This window comes from Pseudorca crassidens, chromosome X (assembly GCF_039906515.1).
Source record: "Pseudorca crassidens isolate mPseCra1 chromosome X, mPseCra1.hap1, whole genome shotgun sequence".
Lineage (NCBI taxonomy): Eukaryota > Metazoa > Chordata > Mammalia > Artiodactyla > Delphinidae > Pseudorca > Pseudorca crassidens.
In genome coordinates this window covers 113,760,562-113,780,231 of record NC_090317.1, presented here as the reverse complement: position 1 = coordinate 113,780,231, position 19,670 = coordinate 113,760,562, and the positions used below count along the sequence as shown (strand labels likewise).

The 19,670-nt window shown below is 42.1% G+C and overlaps 1 protein-coding gene across 5 annotated transcripts in view; it reads right to left on the bottom strand.

The window, feature by feature from the left end:
• Positions 1-3,519: 3,519 nt before the first annotated feature.
• Positions 3,520-19,670, bottom strand: part of ACOT9 (acyl-CoA thioesterase 9) — a 28,165-nt gene continuing 12,014 nt past the window's right edge. For all 5 annotated transcript variants that reach the window (XM_067722979.1, XM_067722980.1, XM_067722983.1 and 2 more), the window contains 10 exons: positions 16,894-16,977; positions 16,413-16,516; positions 11,610-11,683; positions 6,365-6,432; positions 5,565-5,676; positions 5,312-5,402; positions 5,049-5,134; positions 4,550-4,637; positions 4,250-4,400; positions 3,520-3,826 (listed from right to left, as the gene is read on the bottom strand). In XM_067722979.1, the coding sequence (XP_067579080.1) occupies positions 3,738-3,826; positions 4,250-4,400; positions 4,550-4,637; positions 5,049-5,134; positions 5,312-5,402; positions 5,565-5,676; positions 6,365-6,432; positions 11,610-11,683; positions 16,413-16,516; positions 16,894-16,977 (947 nt within the window). In that variant the 3' untranslated portion in view covers positions 3,520-3,737. The remainder of the gene's footprint in view (positions 3,827-4,249; positions 4,401-4,549; positions 4,638-5,048; positions 5,135-5,311; positions 5,403-5,564; positions 5,677-6,364; positions 6,433-11,609; positions 11,684-16,412; positions 16,517-16,893; positions 16,978-19,670) is intronic.

Sequence of the window (19,670 nt, the reverse complement as noted above, 5' to 3'; positions counted from 1 at the left end):
CACAGACAAAAATAAATAAAATAAATTTTTTAAAAAAAGTAAAGGATAAAATTCAGCCAAGTTCAGGGAAATTGCTAATGAGTTAAGTGCATGTGTACAACTGCTCTGGAGGGATACGTGAACTATTCAAAGCCTTGAATGTGTGCATACGATTTTGACCTACAGATCACTTATCAACAATTTTCCAAAGGAAATAGTTTAATGATTAAATGTTTTAGCTTTAGGATATTTACTGCAACATTTCTTACAACAGCGAGAAAAGTTCTTGCAAAAGCTTCCGTGTACAGCACTAAGTGGTTAAATGCATAACGTACAATCTATACACCACCATGCAGTAGGTCTCTTAACTGAACTCCGCTTAACACGTTCACACAACTCCCCAGGGCCATCCCTTCCTGCGAGGCAGCTCAGGGACCTCACCGGGTTACAGGCAGATCTGCAAAATGCTGTACTGAAGGGCCAGGTGAAGCTTAGGATGGTAGTAAGTACAGCGAGGGGGGCGAGGACTGATGCTAGCAAGCTTACGGTGCAGCACACGCTGGGTGCCATGAGTCCAACTGCACGCCTCCAGAGTAGTTGTTTGTTCCCATGACTATTTATGCCAGAAGTGCTCATTCATATTAACTGTGATTTCAATAAACATTAAATTAATACAAATTTTTTTTAAAGCACTCCAGCCGATTCTGACGCAGAGCCAAGTTTGTGACCGCTTTGTGTTTAGAACCCACACTCAAGACTGTTTCTTTCCTGGGAGGACCTTTTCAGAGATGAATTCTTTCCCTCTGTGCAGCCTGGTTTCTCTCTCTTCTGAACTTGATCAACTTCCCATCCCATCAAAGGAGAAACTGGGTCTTGGCTGCAGACTTGTCGGAATATGTCCCTTTGGGTTCCTAGGTGGCACTGTGACATTGGGTACGGCCTCCCTTACTATCAATACATTCCCAGCTTTACCGTTACTTCGGAACCAGGTAGTGTGAATCCCAGCACCACCATCTACTAGCTGGGGGAGTCTGAGCAAATTATCAACCTCTCTATGCTTCAGATTCCTGAGTGGCCAAACCCTACAAGCGGGTTACAGAACCTACCTCATAGTGTTGGTGGAAGAAGTAAACACGTCAAGTGCTTAAGAGAGTGCCTATCTAGCAAGTGGCAAGTGCTCTGTGAGCATAAGCATCTGTAATTATTATTACTGTTCATGTTTGTTAATCAGATATATGCTGCCCAGCCCCTAGCAGAGTGTGCTGAAGAGCTGTCAGGTGAATGGAGGAATGAACACTTGGTCCTGTGTCTCCTGTATTCACCATCTGTGAACACCTCCTCTTGGCATGGTTCCTTTTTTTTTTGATACATCTTTATTGGAGTATAATTGCTTCACAGTGCTGTTACTCTCTGTTGTACAGCAAAGTGAATCAGCCACATGCATACATATATCCCCATATCCCCTCCCTCTTGAGCCTCCCTCTCACCCTCCCTATCCCACCCCTCTAGGTGGTCACAAAGCACCAAGCTGGTCTCCCTGTGCTATGCGGCTGCTTCCCACTAGCTATCTATTTAGTGTATATGTGTCAATGCTACTCTCACTACACCCCAGCTTCCCCTTCCCCCCACCCGCCAGTGTCCTCAAGTCCATTCTCTATAAAGCATCTTTATTCCTGTCTTGCCACTAGGTTCATCAGTACCATTTTTGTTTTTAGATTCCATATATATGCGTTAGCATACAGTATTTGTTTTTCTCTGTCTGACTTACTTCATTCTGTATGACAATCTCTAGGTCCATCCACCTCACTACAAATAACTCAATTTTTTTTTTTTTGCGGTATGCGGGCCTCTCACTGTTGTGGCCTCTCCCGTTGCGGAGCACAGGCTCCGGACGCGCAGGCTCAGCGGCCATGGCTCACGGGCCCAGCCGCTCCGCGGCATGTGGGATCCTCCCGGACCGGGGCACGAACCCACGTCCCCTGCATTGGCAGGCGGACTCCCAACCACTGCGCCACCAGGGGAGCCCAAATAACTCAATTTTGTTTCTTTTTATGGCTGAGTAATATTCCATTGTATATATGTGCCGCATCTTCTTTATCCATTCATCTGATGATGGACACTTAGGTTGCTTCCATGTCCTGACTGTTGTAAATAGAGCTGCAGTGAACATCTTGGTACATGACTCTTTTTGAATTATGGTTTTCTCAGGGTATATGCCCAGTAGTGGGATTGCTGGGTCGTATGGTAGTTCTATTTTCAGTTTTTTAAGGAACCTCCATACTGTTCTCCATAGTGGCTGTACCAATTTACATTCCCACCAACAGTGCAGGAGGGTTCCTTTTTCACCACACTCTCTTCAGCATTCACTGTTTCTAGATTTTTTGATAATGGGCATTCTGACCAGTGTGAGGTGATACCTCATTGTAGTTTTGATTTGCATTTCTCTAATAATTAGCGATGTGGAGCATCTTTTCATGTGCCGCTTCGCCATCTGTATGTCTTCTTTGCTGAAATGTCTATTTAGGTCTTCCACCCATTTTTTAATTGCGTTGTTTTTTTGATATTGAGCTCCATGAGCTGTTTGTGTATTTTGGAGATTAATCCTTTGTCCATTGTTTCATTTGCAAATATTTTCTCCCATTCTGAGGGTTGTCTTCTCGTCTTGTTTATGGTTTCCTTTGCTGTGCAAAAGCTTTAAGTTTCATTAGGTCCCATTTGTTTATTTTTGTTTTTATTTTCATTACTGTAGGAGGTGGGTCAAAAAAGAACTTGCTGTTGTTTACATCAGAGTGTTTTTCCTATGTTTTCCTCTAAGAGTTTTATAGTGTCTGCTCTTACATTTAGGTCTTTAATCCATTTGGAGTTTTTGTGTATGGTGGTGTTAGGAAGTGCTCTAATTTCATTCTTTTATATGTAGCTGTCCAGTTTTCCCAGCACCACTCATTGAAGAGGCTGTCTTTTCTCCATTGTATATTCTTGCCTCCTTTGTCATAAATTAGGTGACCATATGTGCGTGGGTTTATCTCTGGGCTTTCTATCCTGTTCCATTGATCTACATTTCTGTTTTTGTGCCAGTACCATACCATCTTGATCACTGTAGCTTTGTAGTATAGTTTGAAGTCGGGGAGCCTGATTCCTCCAGCTCCATTTTTCTTTCTCAAGATTGCTTTGGCTATTTGGGGTCTTCTGTGTTTCCTTGGTATGTTTCAGATCTAAAGCTTCCCACAAATCCTTACAAATGCTGTGTCTTTTGTTGAATCCCTTTACTACAACTTTTCATCTACCCTCTGCTAACAACAAAAGCTGGGAAATAGAAGGAGGCAAAAATACAAAGGAATCACATAGGGTTGATGGGATTTAAATAATACAGGGGAATTGCAGTAAAGGTCAGGTTTAAAGAATGCCCTCCAAATGCCCTGGCAGGAAACCATGTAGATTGATGGTTGCAATATGTGTAAGAAAAGAATGTGTCCAGTCACATAAAAAGGCATTCAGCCCTCATTTCCTGAGTAGACAGGAGGAAACGTGGTAGGTTCACAATTTAAATTGTCTTGAAAGTATTTATTATTCAATAATTCTTTCCCCCTCTGCCCCACCCAGCCATTCTCTCATTCTACTTTTCTGATCAACCTAAAAGCTGAATACATCCTCCTTCTCTATGGAGGATGAGAATAAACACTAAGAGCGATATACTTGCTCAGGCCTTCATCAGGCACCGTGTCACTGTGGGGCACTGGTCTTCAACAAACGCGGTCTTCCTAGGGCTCGATGAGGTGGTCCTTTTTCAAGGTCACTGGTGCACTCATGGAGCTGAAATGCCTCTGCCCATCTAAATACAACATGGACTCTGGAACATAAGAGAGAGAGCTCTGGAGACACGTGCAGCACCTAAGAAAATCACTATACAAACACAAAACTACTTGGGAACACTGGGACAGCAATGAAAATTCAAAACCAGCACCAGGCATGTGCTGCTGGGCCAGAGAGTGCCTCGACTCTGGCCCTTTGGCTGGAACGGTCCTGACCACCAGTGGCTGCCTGCAGCTGACACTGGCCCTTCAGACAACAGCCAGGCAGGCAGACCAGCAATGGCCACCTGAACGCCATGAGGCATCCTGGCCTTCAGGGCTGCAGAATCTCAAAAGCACAATCCCCTAAAGACATGCTCTAGGGCTGATGGGCATCAGAGTACTTCCTACAACAATTTAAAAGGAGAGAAATGTCTTTAAAAGTTCCCCTCATTAGGGACAAGCACTCATTTGCCACTTACCTCCATATGTTCTGGGGAAAACCAAGGGCACTTCTTTTTCCGACATGAACGTGAAATGAAAGACATTGGTGGTCATATGCTCTTTATCCTGTAGAGAGGCCACCTCACTGTGTACTCTGACTTGAATGTAATTTCCCTGAGTAAAGCAAACCTAAGCGATTATGGACACGATAGTTAGTTAATTGCATTAGGAAGGGGGAAGAAAGCAGTCATAAGAGAAACGGTGGCTTTAGAACATAAAAACCTCTCTTCTAGGCCCAAATAATAAAAATTGTATTTCATCTCTCATCACACACCTACCTGCGAAGAAAGAAACAGCAATGATCCAACCTCAACAGGTTTCTGAAACATGATATCATCCACGGCGACTATAAATGGTCGGGAACCACTGTTGGGAAAACACAGTACTTGTGGTCAACTGCAAAATTCAGATGATCTCTAGTTTTTTCCTGACAATCAGCTGAAGCAAACTTTAAATGGTCAAAGAATAAACCTAGAGAAGGAGGGAATAACCATACCAGATGGAAGAGATGGCACTGTGACCAGATCAGTATCTAAATCATCTTTTCCCTTCTGCGTATCATCACCCCTTTTTCTCAGCAGGCATTTAATGTACTAAGGGACAACATCAGAGCGAGAGCCTTCTAAAATAAAGGTCAAACCCACCTGGTACAAGTGTAGCATTTATTTAAAAACACAATATATTCCCAAACACATCCAGGCGGGTCCAAAATGTTTCACTGAGTGAGGCAGTATAAACGGCTTCTCAGGAGTTAAGACTACCTGAAATCCAACTCACCCGAAGTTACAAGCAGTAGCCCATCCAAGTTCATATGCTTTCCTCATAAGGAAACCACCAAAGATTCGATTGAAAATGTTCCGCTCCTACAGGACATAAAATAAATATTAATAAATACAAGCCCTGTGACGATCCGAATCTGTAGAACAAAGGAATTCACAATGCCACAGAACAGAGGTCAGTTTGAAGGCGTGTCAACTCTTAGATGAGTGTCATGAGTCCAAGTTATCCTGTTTAGAAGATTTTTCACTAAATTCCAATACCTGAGGGTGGCAAATATCCAAGCTCTTCAGTTTTGAATTCTCCATCCACACTGCATTAGGAGGCAAAACTCGACTTCGAAAACTTACAGTCCTGTACAAATGGAGATCGAGTAAACCCTGTCAATGCCATGGTTTTGCTGCTGAAAAGCAAAATATTTGCAAACAATGCCCAATATGTTCAAGCAAGTGTAGCTCGTGAGAAGGCCAAGGTTTAGACGCTTTCCCAACCAGGAATCTCACCGTCCTAACTTACTTTGGATCCAGCGTGTTAAGAAACATCTCATGTATGGTTGTCCTCTCCTCAGCAGTGGGAGCCATTTTCAGTAATGACATGGAGCTGAAGGTGACCCTTGTCCCCTTGTTCACTGGAACAGGAGACAATAAGGAGCTATGATCAGGAGGGCCACACTACAGCACTGGGCTGCCGACCGGGGCTGCCTCGGACCCTATAAACGCAGTATTTCCAGATTTCGAAAAGCCCACTGGAAATTGCACATCTATCCCAGAGAAGGCTGCTGAGGCTACATAACACTTTCAGTGATTTTTTGCTTTCAGATGGAAATCATGTCTGCTCAGTGTGAGACCATTTATAATCACCTTGACCTACAGCCCCAACCAGCAGTTATCTCATTAAGATACATTTCCCATTTCATTAAATGTGAGAAAACAAATTACTTCACTTAATATTGTATCATCAATAAAAACCGTTCAGGGCTTCCCTGGTGGCGCAGTGGTTGAGAGTCCGTCTGCCGATGCAGGGGACGTGGGTTCGTGACCCGGTCTGGGAAGATCCCACATGCCGTGGAGCGTCTAGGCCCGTGAGCCATGCCTGCTGGGCCTGCGCGTCCGGAGCCTGTGCTCCGCAGCGGGAGAGGCCACAGCAGTGAGAGGCCCGCGTACCGCAAAAAAAAAAAAAAAAAAAAAAGTTCAAAGTATGGACTCTGTGGATACTTTACTGGTATGAGGAGTCCATACATACTCTTAAATAATCTCCTCTGCAGTACAGTTAATGTGCTTTTTAAATTGTATCTTATTATGAACAAATTAATATACATTCTCCTTGTCTAAAGATCTCTTCTTCCTCTGGGCTTTCAAGGGTGAGTGGATTTACAAATGCCGGCCTAAAGAGAAGAAAAGAAAAGAAAAATTTTAAGACATGCCATTACCTAATAAAAACTGAAGGTGTTCATTTTGGGTAACACTTACTGACTGCTTCACATAAGAACTCTGAACAATTAGGGGACTCTTCTGGTTACAGACTTATATACACACTAGAAAGTTCACGTTGTAAAAGGATATGGCCACTTGCCAAAATGTTTCACCTGATTCTAATTATGAGGAAACAGTAAAATATAGGTTGTAGAACATTCTGTAAGACAACCGGCCTGGACTCTTCAAAAATGTCAGTGCCTTCCCAAGGCAATCTACAAATTCAATTCAATCCCTATCAAACTACCAATGGCATTTTTCACAAAACTGGAACAAAAAATTCTTAAACTTGTATGGAAACACAAAAGATCCCAAATAGCCAAAGCAATCTAGCAATTTGGCTAGAAAGAAAAACAGAGCTGGAGGAATCAGGCTCCCTGACTTCAGACTATACTACAAAACTAGTCATCAAAACAGTATGGTACTGGCACAAAAACAGAAATATAGATCAATGGAACAGGATAAAAGACCCAAAAATAAACCCATGCACTTATGGTCAATTAACCTATTACAAAGGAGGCAAAGAATATACATGGAGAAAAGACAGTCTCTTCAATAAGTGGTGCTGGGAAAACTGGACAGCTACATGTAAAAAAATGAAATTAGAACATTCTCTAACACCATACACAAAAATAAACTCAAAGTGGATTAAAGACCTAAACGTAAGACCAAATACTATAAAACCCCTAGAGGAAAACATAGGCAGGATACTCTTTGACATAAAGAGTAAGATATTTGACAGCAATATCTTTTTGGATCTGTCTCCTAGAGTAATGGAAATAAACACAAAAATAAACAAATGGGACCTAATTAAACTTAGAAGCTTTTGTACAGCAAGGGAAACCATAAACAAAATGAAAAGATAACCCTCAGAATGCGAGAAAATATTTGCAAATGGTGCAACTAACAAGGCATTAATCTCCAAAATATACAAACAGCTCATACAGCTCAGTATCAAAAAAACAAACAACCCGATAAAAAATGGGCAGAAGATCTAAATAGACATTTCTCCAAAGAAGACATACAGATGGCCAAAAGGCACATGAAAAGATGCTCCACATCACTAATTATTAGAGAAATGCAAATCAAAACTACAATGAGATATCACCTCACACCAGTCAGAATGGCCATCATCAAAAAGTCTACAAATAATAAATGCTGGAGGGACTTCCCTAGTGGCCAGTGGGTAAGACTCCAAGCTCCCAATGCAGGGGGCCCAGGTTCGATCCCTGGTCGGGGAACTAGAGCCCACATGCATGCCGCAACTAAGAAGTCTGCATGCCACAACTAAAGATCACGTATGCCGCAACTAAGACCTGGTGCAGCCAAGATAAGTAAATAATAAATAAATATTTTAAAATAATAATAATAATAATAAATACTGGAGAGGGTGTGGAGAAAAGGGAACCCTCTTATACTGTTGGTGGGAATGTAAATTGGTACAGCCACTATGCAAAACAGTATGGGAGTTCCTTAAAAAACTAAAAATAGAGCTACCATATTATCCAGCAATCCCACTACTCGGCATATATCTGGAGAAAACCATAATTTGAAAAGATACATGCACCCCAATGTTCACTGCAGCACTATTTACAATAATCAAGACATGGAAGCAACCTAAGAGTCCATCGACAGATGAATGGATAACGAAGATGTGGTATATATACAAAATGGAATATTATTCGGCCATAAAAAGAATGAAATAATGCCATTTGCAGCAACATAGATGCAACTAGAGATTATCATACTAAGTAAAGTAAGCCAGACAGAGAAGGACAAATATCATATGATATCACTTATATGTGGAATCTAAAAAAAATGATACAAATGAACTTATTTACAAAACAGAAATAGACTCACAGACATAGAATACAAACTTCTGGTTACCACAGGGGAAACTGCGGGGGGGGATAAATTGGGAGTTTGGGATTAAAATATACACTCTGCTATATATAAAATAAATAACCAACGAGGACCTACTGTATAACACAAGGAACTATACTCGATATTTTGTAATAACCTATATGGGAAAAGAATCTGAAAAACAATATAGATAGAGATAGAGATAGAGATATATAACTATCACTTTGCTGTACACCTGAAACTAACACAACATTGTAAATCAACTATACTTCAATAAAAAATTGTAAGAAGTCAACGTCTTAAAAGACAGAAAGCAGCAGGGGGATTATTTTAAGGGGAATTATTTAAAGAAACATGATTACCGCATATAATATATGGTCCTTAATCAGACCCTGACTCGGGGGAAAAGGTTATAAAGAATATTTTAGGGACAATTGGCAAAGTTTGAATATGAATCATATATTAGATAATATAATTGTATCACCGTTAAATTTCTTGGATATAATAAAGGCACTGAGGTTATGTAGGAGAATGGCCTTATTCTTAGGAGATACATGCTGAATTAGGGTAAAGTAGTCTCAAACTTACTTTGAAACAATTCCAGGGGAAAAAGTATATATGTTTGTATTTATCGAGAAAGGACAAGAGTAAGGCAAATGTGGTAAAATGTTAATTCGAGAATTTAGGTGAAGGGCATATGGGTGCTCATTGCATTATTCTTTCTACATTTCTGTAGATGTGAAATTTTCCAAAATAAAACACTGAGAAAGGGATAGTACTTCACTGTGGTAGAATCCAAAGGTTGGATGAAAGAAAAACGGAAATGAAAGTACAGAAATGGGGGCTTCCCTGGTGGCGCAGTGGTTGAGAGTCCGCCTGCCGATGCAGGGGACACGGGTTCGTGCCCCGGTACGGGAAGATCCCACATGTCGCGGAGCGCCTGGGCCCGTGGGCCATGGCCGCTGAGCCTGCGCGTCCGGAGCCTGTGCTCCACAACGGGAGAGGCCACAACAGTGAGAGGCCCGCATACTGCAAAAAAACAAAAAACAAAAAAAACCACAAAAGTACAGAAATGGCAGCTTGGAAAATTAGAATGCATCAGCTGGGAGAGAAGCTTTAAGTAACGCCCTCAGTGCTGGAAAAGGAGCCCCAGGGCAGCCCCTAGGAGCGGCAGGTCAGCTGGAGCTGGTGAGAGGAGCTAGAGAAGATGGGTGGATTCTTAGCTCAGATCAGAGTCACCAAGGGGTTTTTAGATCTTAAGTCGGGTTTCCAAGTCAGCTTTCCATGCAGCAGAAGAGATTTCTCATTGCAGACTCCTAACTCAAGTTTCTAAAACAAATTAGACTTCCCATAGGCCTCTAGACTCCGTCTGTACAAACAGCAATCCTGAAACGTTCCCCCCCTACCCAACTCCCACACACATAATTAAACAGTTTTTCCCAGTCTGAATGCCTTGTGTAACTGGCATTAGGGAACCAAGAATCCAATGTAAGAGAAAAATGATAAAGTGTTAAAGTCTGTACAGTTAAACTGGACTTGGAAATGACAGTACAAATTTATGAGGTTTTTTGTTTGCTTTTTAACATACATCCAAGCCCTGTCTACTGAAAAGGCCTAGAAACATGACAAACTAGTAACAACGTATAGTTCTAGTACCCAGATTTTGGGGTCTAAATACCAGTTTCCCACTAAAAGGAACCTGAGGACTCCTTGGAAAACTGGCTGATTCCAGCCCTGGGGCAGGAAATGTACAGAATGAGTCCAAGACATCTCATTGTACCAGAGAGCAGGAAGTTATCAAAGACTAACTAGGAAATGTCAAAATAGCTTATCACAGCAGCCAGCTTAAAGGAGTTCCCACTGACCAAAGATGTTCACTCTGAGAAACAGGAAGAACAATGGCTGCAATGTATTAAAACATATTTACTATATTAAAATCCATGAACATACAATGATACTTTTTTAAAAAGCAAAATAGCAGAAAAACTATGTCATCACTAGCTAGTAAATGTGTAAATAAAAGCAAGAATGAAACACTGATCCTAACTTTCCTTTACAAACCAACTTGCCCTAGTTGATAAGGGAAAACTCTTCTTTACAGATCTCCAGCTAATAAATATAGAAAGAAATGACAGAATTTGAGAATCATTTTACATCCCCTAATGAAAATAATAAAAGCAATGATCAGCAAAGGACATTAAAAGCACTGGAGGAAGACTGACGGGAAACTAGCTATTCATAAGATTGGATACATTGGATACACCTTGTACTGTACTACACCTGTAGATTATTGCTGATCACAAGAGGATAAATTGAACTACACAAGGCAAAAATTAAAGTGTGTCGCTACTTGAACCCACACACTAATCTCAGCATTACTATGAGTGGGACAATCTATACCTCCTGACATGATACAATATGAGATACAGAGACATCATCACCTACGAAGCGCTCTCACCAAATACGCTGAACTCAAATCTAATCAAGGTTTAGACCTAACTTCAATTTACAGAAAATACTAGGGAGAGTGAAACAAGTTAAAAAAAAAATACCACAAGGAAGCAATGAGACAAATCCAGAAAGTGGGACACTCTAAAGAACAATCAATCTGGGCTTTCAACCAGTTAATGATATGAAAGGATAAGGGGACAGTGGGGACACACAACCATTCCAGATTAAAACAGACTGATGAGACTGCACAATTCTATGAATATACTAAAAGCCATTAAATTGTACACTTTCAATGGGTGAACTGTATGGTATGTGAATTATATCTCAATAAAGCTGTTAACAAAAAAAACAGACTTAAGAGATATACAAATCAAATGTAATATGTGGACCTTGTTTGGATCCTGATTTGAATAAGTCGTTAAAGATATGTCGGAAAAAGTGAATATGAACTATTAGAATATATTAAGGACTTACTATTATTTTTGTTAGGTGTGCGAATGGTAATGTAGTTATTTAAGGAAATAGCCTCATTTTTAAAGCAGTGCCCTACACTGAAGTATTTAGAGGTGAAATGTCATTATGTCTGGGATTTGCTTTAAAATATTATAAAGAAAATAATATACTTTAAAAAAAACAGAAGAAGCAAATATGGCAAAATTTTAAAACTCTTAAGTCTAGGTGATGGTATCCTAGAAATTTATTAAAGTCTTCTCTTCAATTTTACCTATCTTTGATATTTTTCAAAATAAAGAATTAGGAACAAAACTGCAATTACCCTTTGTTTTCAGAATCACGAGCCACCATTACAAATGTCGCATCCAAAACAGGGGAAAATTCATTGTCGTGTAACTAGAGAACAAAGGAAAGAAAATGCAGATGTAAGAAATGCATTTACTGGGAAGACCTACTACAATCCTAACTGATACCACAGCCTTTGGGAAAGGCTGAAATTAGCAAAACAGGACGAGTGCTTTCACTAACCACCATCTGCTGAGATGCCAGGCACACAACTGGGCTCTAGGGGGGAAAAGGCAGCAAGAGTGAAGAGTCTGTGGTCTAGCGGAGGAGAGAGATACCCAAAAACCCAAACAGTGCACAGTGCGAAAAGTGCTGGGATGGGCACAAACTATGGGCCTTGGAGCTGTGAGTGACTGGGACCCAAGGGCAAGGGTCACGGGGGGACCTTGTGCATCACCATCATTTAAGGGTCCCGCATCTTGCAGAACGCTGGCTTTCTCCAGGCCTACCTGTCCTCCCAAAGGCACACACAGCCAGGCGGACCTCCCATCGCTCTCCCAGACATTTGTATTTTCAGGGAACTTGAGTGTGCCAACTACCAGGATGTGTTTGTTTCCTTAGCCTGGCACAGGGGCTTCCAAGAAAGGGTAAGATCAATGAGAATTCTGTGGATTAAGCTAAATATTTACAATGCAGAGGCCATTGAGAGTTTAAGGTATTTTTTTTTTTCCCTAGAAGTCTGTACTTCCAGGAGAGTCATATCATCAAGTCATATCGTAACCTGAGGGTACAGGTGGTTCCATCCTCAACAAAGCGACCACTAGCCCTCATCACCACTACCTGTTCAGGCCGTTATGAGCCTTCCCCCTCGACTTGCAGAAGAGTCTCACCAATCTTACTATGTCCCTGTCCTATTCAAACCTTGCAAGAGGTCTTCCTTTATCCCAGCATCTGGTCTACGCCTGCTGGCATTCTATGTAAAGCCTCCACCACGGAGCCCAGATTCCACTCTAGTTGTTCACCAAACACTCCCGGCATGCCTGCACTCCTTTCTCTAGCCACAGCTGACAACTTGGAGGTCCTGAAATGTCCCATTTTGTCACCTGACCGCCTCCCCTCCAGGCCTCTGCCAGATGCCTTCCTCAGGGCCGGATTCCTCAAGACACTCCTCCCCTCCCCGGCCCCAGCCCTACTCCCCAGGCAGAGTTCATCACTCCCTCCTTTGTTTGCCACCTAAGTGGAAACAAAGTCCTCTCCTGACAGCGGTTCTCAACATAAGCGAGGAAGATGTCATCCCCCGGAGGGCATCTGGAAATGTGCAACGCTAGTGATGGCTGTCCCATGAGCTGGGGGACACTACTAGCGCAGCGAGGGGTAACCAAAGAGCTAAACAGCTCACAAGGCAGGGAACGGTCCTGCAAAGAATTTTCCCACATACAATGCCAATACTGTCCCTGTCCAGAAATAGTGCGTAATAATTTACTATATCATAATCATTTATTTATGTGCCTGTCTCCCGACTGCACCAAGAGCTCCTTGAGGACAACGACCATTTTTATTCTCATTCGTTTCCCAGCAATTGACACAAAGGCTGGCAGACAGCAGATACCGGATCGATGGCTGCCAACTGCCGACGAATGAACTGAGGCAGCTAACTACTGAGCACTACTAGAGTGTGAACTCCAAGAGAATGGAACTTCCTGTTTTGCTCATTGTTGTACACCGAGCACAGACGGGGCACTCCATAAATCACTGCTAAGTCAACGTTAAATGAATGCCGTCAGGAAGTGGGCGAGGTGACTCACACCCAGATCCTGTTGTTGAGGCGCACATAGTCGAGTGGAAGAGAAAAGACGTTCATACACAGCTCTGCAAGGCAGAGGACAGCAGGTCCCAGGAGAGAAGGTCAGAGGGAAGGAGGCGTGGGGAAGGAACAGGTACTATGAGCTGAAAAGATCAGGGAAGGTTTCGAGCATGAAGTGACCCAGAAGCACAGGTGGAATATGGATATGCAGAGCCAGAGCCCAAGGAATCCCGGCAAAAGGAAAAGTGTGCGCGAGGATGCTCATCCGCTCACCTACTGTTTACGTTCCAGTGTATTACAATGAACACTAGTGCTGAGCATCGGGGATGCAAGGTGAACAACTCTCTACTCTTAGGATGCTCAAGGTCTCCAGCTGTGCGCTCCAAAAAGGTGTGTGAACGGTAAGTTGGAGGGAATATAGCTGCAAAGGTAGGTTGGTGCTAGTTTATGGAGCACCTTAGATCCTAACTAGTCAAAGCAATTTAGACTTTGATCCACAGATAATGGTCACGGAAGGGTTTTGAGAAGGGAAGAGATGTGATTGAAGATCGGCTTCGGAAGACCTATCTGGAAGAGATGTGTAAAATTAACACAGAGAGAACAGACAAGAGGCAGGCAGAGTAATTAAAAGATAGCTAAAGTACTCACACAAGAGGCAGTGAGGGCTTGAATGAAACACAGAGGTCAAAGGGAAGGGAAAGAAAGGACTCTGGTGAGTAGCTGTGGGTGATGAATTCGCAAGACTTGGCAAAAGGCTGCACGGGAAAGGGAAAAAAAATTAAAGCTTTCACAAAGGTTTGGAGCTGGGAGAAATCGGAGGGTGGCAAAGGGGAAACCTGAGGAGGGTCAGGATTGGAAAGGAAGCTGATGCACTCAGTTTGGAACACACTGGACTTGAGGTAGCGAGAGCACACTCGGAAGAGAGCTCTAACAGGAACCCCAAAAGGCAGGTCTGACGGTCAAGCGGGACCACCTCCATAGTAATGACGATAAAGTAATATAATGGCCAACATTTGATTAGTGGTTACTGTGATAACAAAACAGCATCTCACAGAAGGCAAGAAATTTGCCCACAGTCACATGGCTAATAAGCAGCAGAGCTGGGATTTGAACTTACATTTCAGCCAAACCAGAGGCAGGGTACCTATTGCCAAGCTGCCTCTCTGGAATAAAGGATCACTCAAGCCGTGAGTTATTAATCAAAATGGCCAATGAGAAATGCAAATTTAAAACAAAAGTCTGTACTTCTCTGGCACTGATTTTCACTGGCTCTCTCCTCCCAATAATTCCTGTATCTCTTTTTCAACGTATTTGTCCAAGATTCCTTAGAAAGAAGGTCTTATTCCAGGAATCCACCGTGCATCAACCATGAAGATTAAAAAAGGGTGCGAACAAATCAGAGGAGCATCCCCAACAACTTTACGATATTTGCTTTAAAAGCAGTATTACCGTCAGTTACAGCAACATGGAAGTTAAAAAATTCAACTGTTTACATACAGCATCAAATAAAAAACTACTTACCTATTTTGACAAACAACTTTAATTACTGCAGAGCAACCTTCAGACTTTTTCCAAAACGTGAAATGCTTCATAATTTCACGTATCTGAATGACAGATCCACTGAATACCCTGACATAACTGAATAAGTCACCCTTAAGTAAGTTTTCACAATGAAATCTTCAACATACTCTGAATTATTTGATTTCTGTACTATGACCCTCTTTGAGGTACTTTTTCTTGACAAATTTCTTCATTTCTTTATAATAGCTATTCTGAGTTATGCTCATTAGAGAGGCTGTTCCTAACTGCTGTAGTAATCTCAGTGACTGTTATGGGTTGAACTGTTTCCCCCAACAAGATATGTTGACGTCCTAACCCTCAGTACCTGTGCACGTGACTTTATTTGGACATAGGGTTGCTGCAGATGTAATCAGGTAAGATGAGGTCACACAGGAGTAGGTGGGCCCTTAATCCAGTATCACTGATGTCCTTATAAGAAGAGAAGAGGACTCACCTGGTGGCACAGTGGTTAAGAATCTGCCTGCCAATGCAAGGGACAGTTTCGATTCCTGGTCCGGGAAGATCCCACATGCCGCAGAGCAACTAAGCCCGTGTGCCACAACTACTGAGTCTGTACTCTAGAGCCCACAAGCCACAGCTACTGAGCCCATGTGCTGCAACTACTGAGCCCACGCTCCATAACTACTGAAGCCCGTGCACTCTAGGGGTCCGCATGCCGCATCTACTGAGCCCACATGCTGCAACTACTGAAGCCCACACGCCTACAGCCCATGCTCTGCAACAAGAGAAGCCACCACAATGAGAAGCCCACGCACTGCAACAAAGAATAGCCCCCCGCTCGCCCCAACTAGAGAAAGCCCACATGCAGCAACAAAGACCCAACGCAGCCAATAAATAAATAAAAGAAGAGAAGAGAAGAGACACAGACACACAAGAGAAAAATGCTATGTGATGAAGAAGGAAGAGATTGAAGTGTTACAACTACAAGCCAAGGTATGCCAAAGGGCCAGCAAACCACTAGAAGCTAGGAAGAAAGCACGGAAGGCTTCTCCCCTACGGGTTTTAGATAGAGCATGGTCCTACTGAGACCTTGATTTTGGATTTCTAGCCTCTCAATTGTTAAGACAATTAATTTATGTTGTTTTAAGCCACATGGTTTGTGGTACTTTGCTACAGCAGCCCTAGGAAACTAACAGTCACCAATCCGATTCATGCTTAACAGAACTCAGACTGTAGGGAAATTCTCTGGGGCAAAACTAGAAACAAGTACCTTAACATGGAGCTGTATATGATTTCAAAGTAATAAACAGTAAGCATAAACACCAAATTACGTGTCAGTCTATGTCCAGGAGGAGGATATTAACACACCATCTGTATGACGTGAACTTGAATTGTTTTTCTATAAATGGGTGAACTATATATCTGTCTATGGATAGACAGGTGAATAAGCTTTTCTTTCACTGAGACCAGCTGGTTGTATTGGAACAAGGGGGCAGTCTTCGGGCACAGACACACCTGGAACATATGCATCTTCACTTCCATGGACGTCTTCCCAACCCAACTAACATGGCCACTGAACTTGATGTCCTGTTCTGGGCTTAAGCTCTTCTTACACATATCTACAAAACAGAAAAATCAACCTGAGCCCAAACCATACTCCAAATGTTCTATACTGTAAATGGACAATTTCATTTGAAATTCTGGCAAATTTCACTATATTTCCTTTTTGTCTTCAAAACTAACAATAATTTTTCAAAAATAATTTTTGAAAAATTAGACAATGCAAAGAGTATAAAAAATAAAACTGGAATCATGTAAAACTCTTCTACCCAAAGATAATTATAATAAATATCTTGGTATATTGCAATCTAGACATTTTCATATGCACATATATACATAAAAATTCCCCCATAAAAGGAAAACATTTCCTCTAATCTCAATAATATTTTATAATTACTAAAAATTCTAAGTATGTCTAGAAAATAATATCACTTACCAATCCTGTCCACCAGGGCTGTAACTATCGATAAAGGAGACATCTTAGCTGAATGAATTTTGTTGTGCATGTAGCAAATAAGAACTGTAGGAAAACAGAAGAGAACCAAATAAAGGAAAAGCAAAATTATTTTTTAACATTCGCAATTTACTCCCTGAAATCAGACAGGGACCTGCTGGGGAATGGACTTGGGGATATGGGGAGGGGGAAGGGTAAGCTGTGACAGGGCGGGAGGGTGGCATGGACATATATACACTACGAAGCGTGGAATGGATAGCTAGTGGGAAGCAGCCGCATAGGGAGATCAGCTCGGTGCTTTGTGACCACCTAGAGGGGTGGGATAGGGAGGGTGGGAGGGAGGGAGACGCAAGAGGGAAGAGATATGGGAACATATGTATATGTATAACTGATTCACTTTGTTATAAAGCAGAAACTAACACACCATTGTAAAGCAATTATACTCCAATAAAGATGTTAAAATTAATTAATTAATTTTTTAAAAAAGAATTGGTATGTGAGAACAAAGATGAAAAACAGGAACCTGATACAAAATCCTGATGTCCAAGCTGAACTATATAGACCATTTAAATCAGAATCTGCAGAAGTCGAATCCAGGCATCAGTTTTTAAAGCTACTCAGGTGATTTCAATTAGCATCCATGGCTCAGAACTGCAGATATAAAATAACAACCCTTTCTGACTTACTTATATACACTACCAAATGTAAGGTAGATAGCTAGTGGGAAGCAGCCGCATAGCACAGGGAGATCAGCTCTGTGCTTTGTGACCACCTAGAGGGGTGGGATGGGGGGGTGGGGGGGAGGGAGACGCAAGAGGGAAGCGATATGGGAACATATGTATATGTATAGCTGATTCACTTTGTTGTGAAGCAGAAACTGGCACACATTGTAAAGCAATTATACTCCAATAAAGATGTAAAAAATAAAATAAAATAAAATAAAAAATAAAGTCTTATCTGGTTTTGAAGACCCAATCCTCCATATTCCACTAGTGGTCTTTTCCTAGAACCAAAGACTTTTTTATACATTGAAGAGATCTGGGAATCCTCTACTCTGACTGTTCAATTTTAGATTTGGTGAGGAAACTGAAGCCCAAAGCCCAGGCCCGCCAGGTGGCTTATTACCACTCAACAGAGACACAGTGCCTAAATCAGAAAAAGACCCCAGCACATGAGTCTGACAGCATCAGACATCTTCAAAAAAGAGAAACAAATCACAAGGGCTCAGCTACCTGTTTTCCTCTTCACTCCTTCCTAATCATGAAGCTATTATTTGCCTCAGAGTTCTCCCTCCTTCCCTAAATCACCCTCAGCTCCTACACCACCCTGTGGTTATCTGTGTACTTTCCATATTTTAACAAGCATTTAAAGGTGCAAAGCATGGTTCTATGTACCTCACAAATATCAACTCATTTAAAACTGTACTGTACTTCTTTATAGTGGTCTCCCTGCTTGCCCTATGATTCATTCAAATTTGTATCATCGGGACCTCCCTGGTAGCATAGTGGTTAAGCATCCTCCTGCCAAAGCAGGGGACACGGGTTCGAGCCCTGGTCTGGGAAGATCCCACATGCCACGGAGCAACTAAGCCTGTGCGCCACAACTACTGAGCCTGTGCTCTAGAGCCTATGAGCCACAACTACTGAGCCTGCGTGCCACAACTACTGAAGTCCACACACCTAGAGCCCATGCTCCTCAACAAAGACAAGCCACCCCAATGGGAAGCCCGCACACCTCAACAAAGAGTAGCCCCTGCTCGCCGCAACTAGAGGAAGCCCGTGCGCAGCAACGAAGACCCAACGCAGCCAAAAATAAAAGAATAAATAAATTTATTAAAAACAAATTGTTTATCATCAACCCTCAGGACAGGGTCTGTGCTCAATAAATACTCGTTGAGCAATAACAAACCCTTTCATCCATGCACCTGCTAAAGAATGTAGTGGGGGGATGAGGGGCGAAAGGCAAGAAACTCCATTCAAAAAACTTGTGGTACCCAGAGAAGAAATCCTAAGTGTTTGACCTTCCAAAGCATTAGTGGAAGTGAAAGCAAGAGAAAAGGTCCAAGAGCTAAGAAGAAGGCAGGCTTGACAAGACCTGAATTAACTCAGGTTTCTAACTTGCATGAGTGAAGATGGTGCACCATTCACTGAGAAACAGAATACAGCACAGGAAGAGCAGAATGGACTGTTTTCAACATGCTGAATTTGAGAAGTCCACGGCACATCCAAATGAAGATGGCCAGTAGGCAGGAGGACAAACTGGTCTGCAACTCACAAAGCACGCCAGGAAATGTAGCTTCTGAAGTATTCCACATACTGAGAGCAACTGAAGCACTGGGATTGAAGATTATTTATAGAGAAAGTGCAGATACCAACAACAAAAAGGGCAGCAGACAAAACCCTGAAGATAAGCGACATTTAAAGGATCAACAGAGAAAGAGGAATCTACAAAGGAGACTGGGAAGTAGCAGCCTGAGAGGCAGGAGGAAATGTCACCAAGGCCCAAGGGTGAGTTTGACATCATTAGGAGCTTCAAAGAGTTTGGCACAATTAGCTCAATGGCATGGAGGAGCAGAAGCCAGAACACAAAGGTAGCTCTAAAGTGAGAGAGAAAGAAAACTGGAGAGTGTTATAAGGGAAGAACACTTTACCTATTTTTCACTGGAAGATGCAGAGCCTTGAATATGTTTAGAAGTTAAGGGAAAAGTGAGGTTGAGAAAAGGCTTGAGATACGAGGGAGATATCTTCAGGGTACGTGAT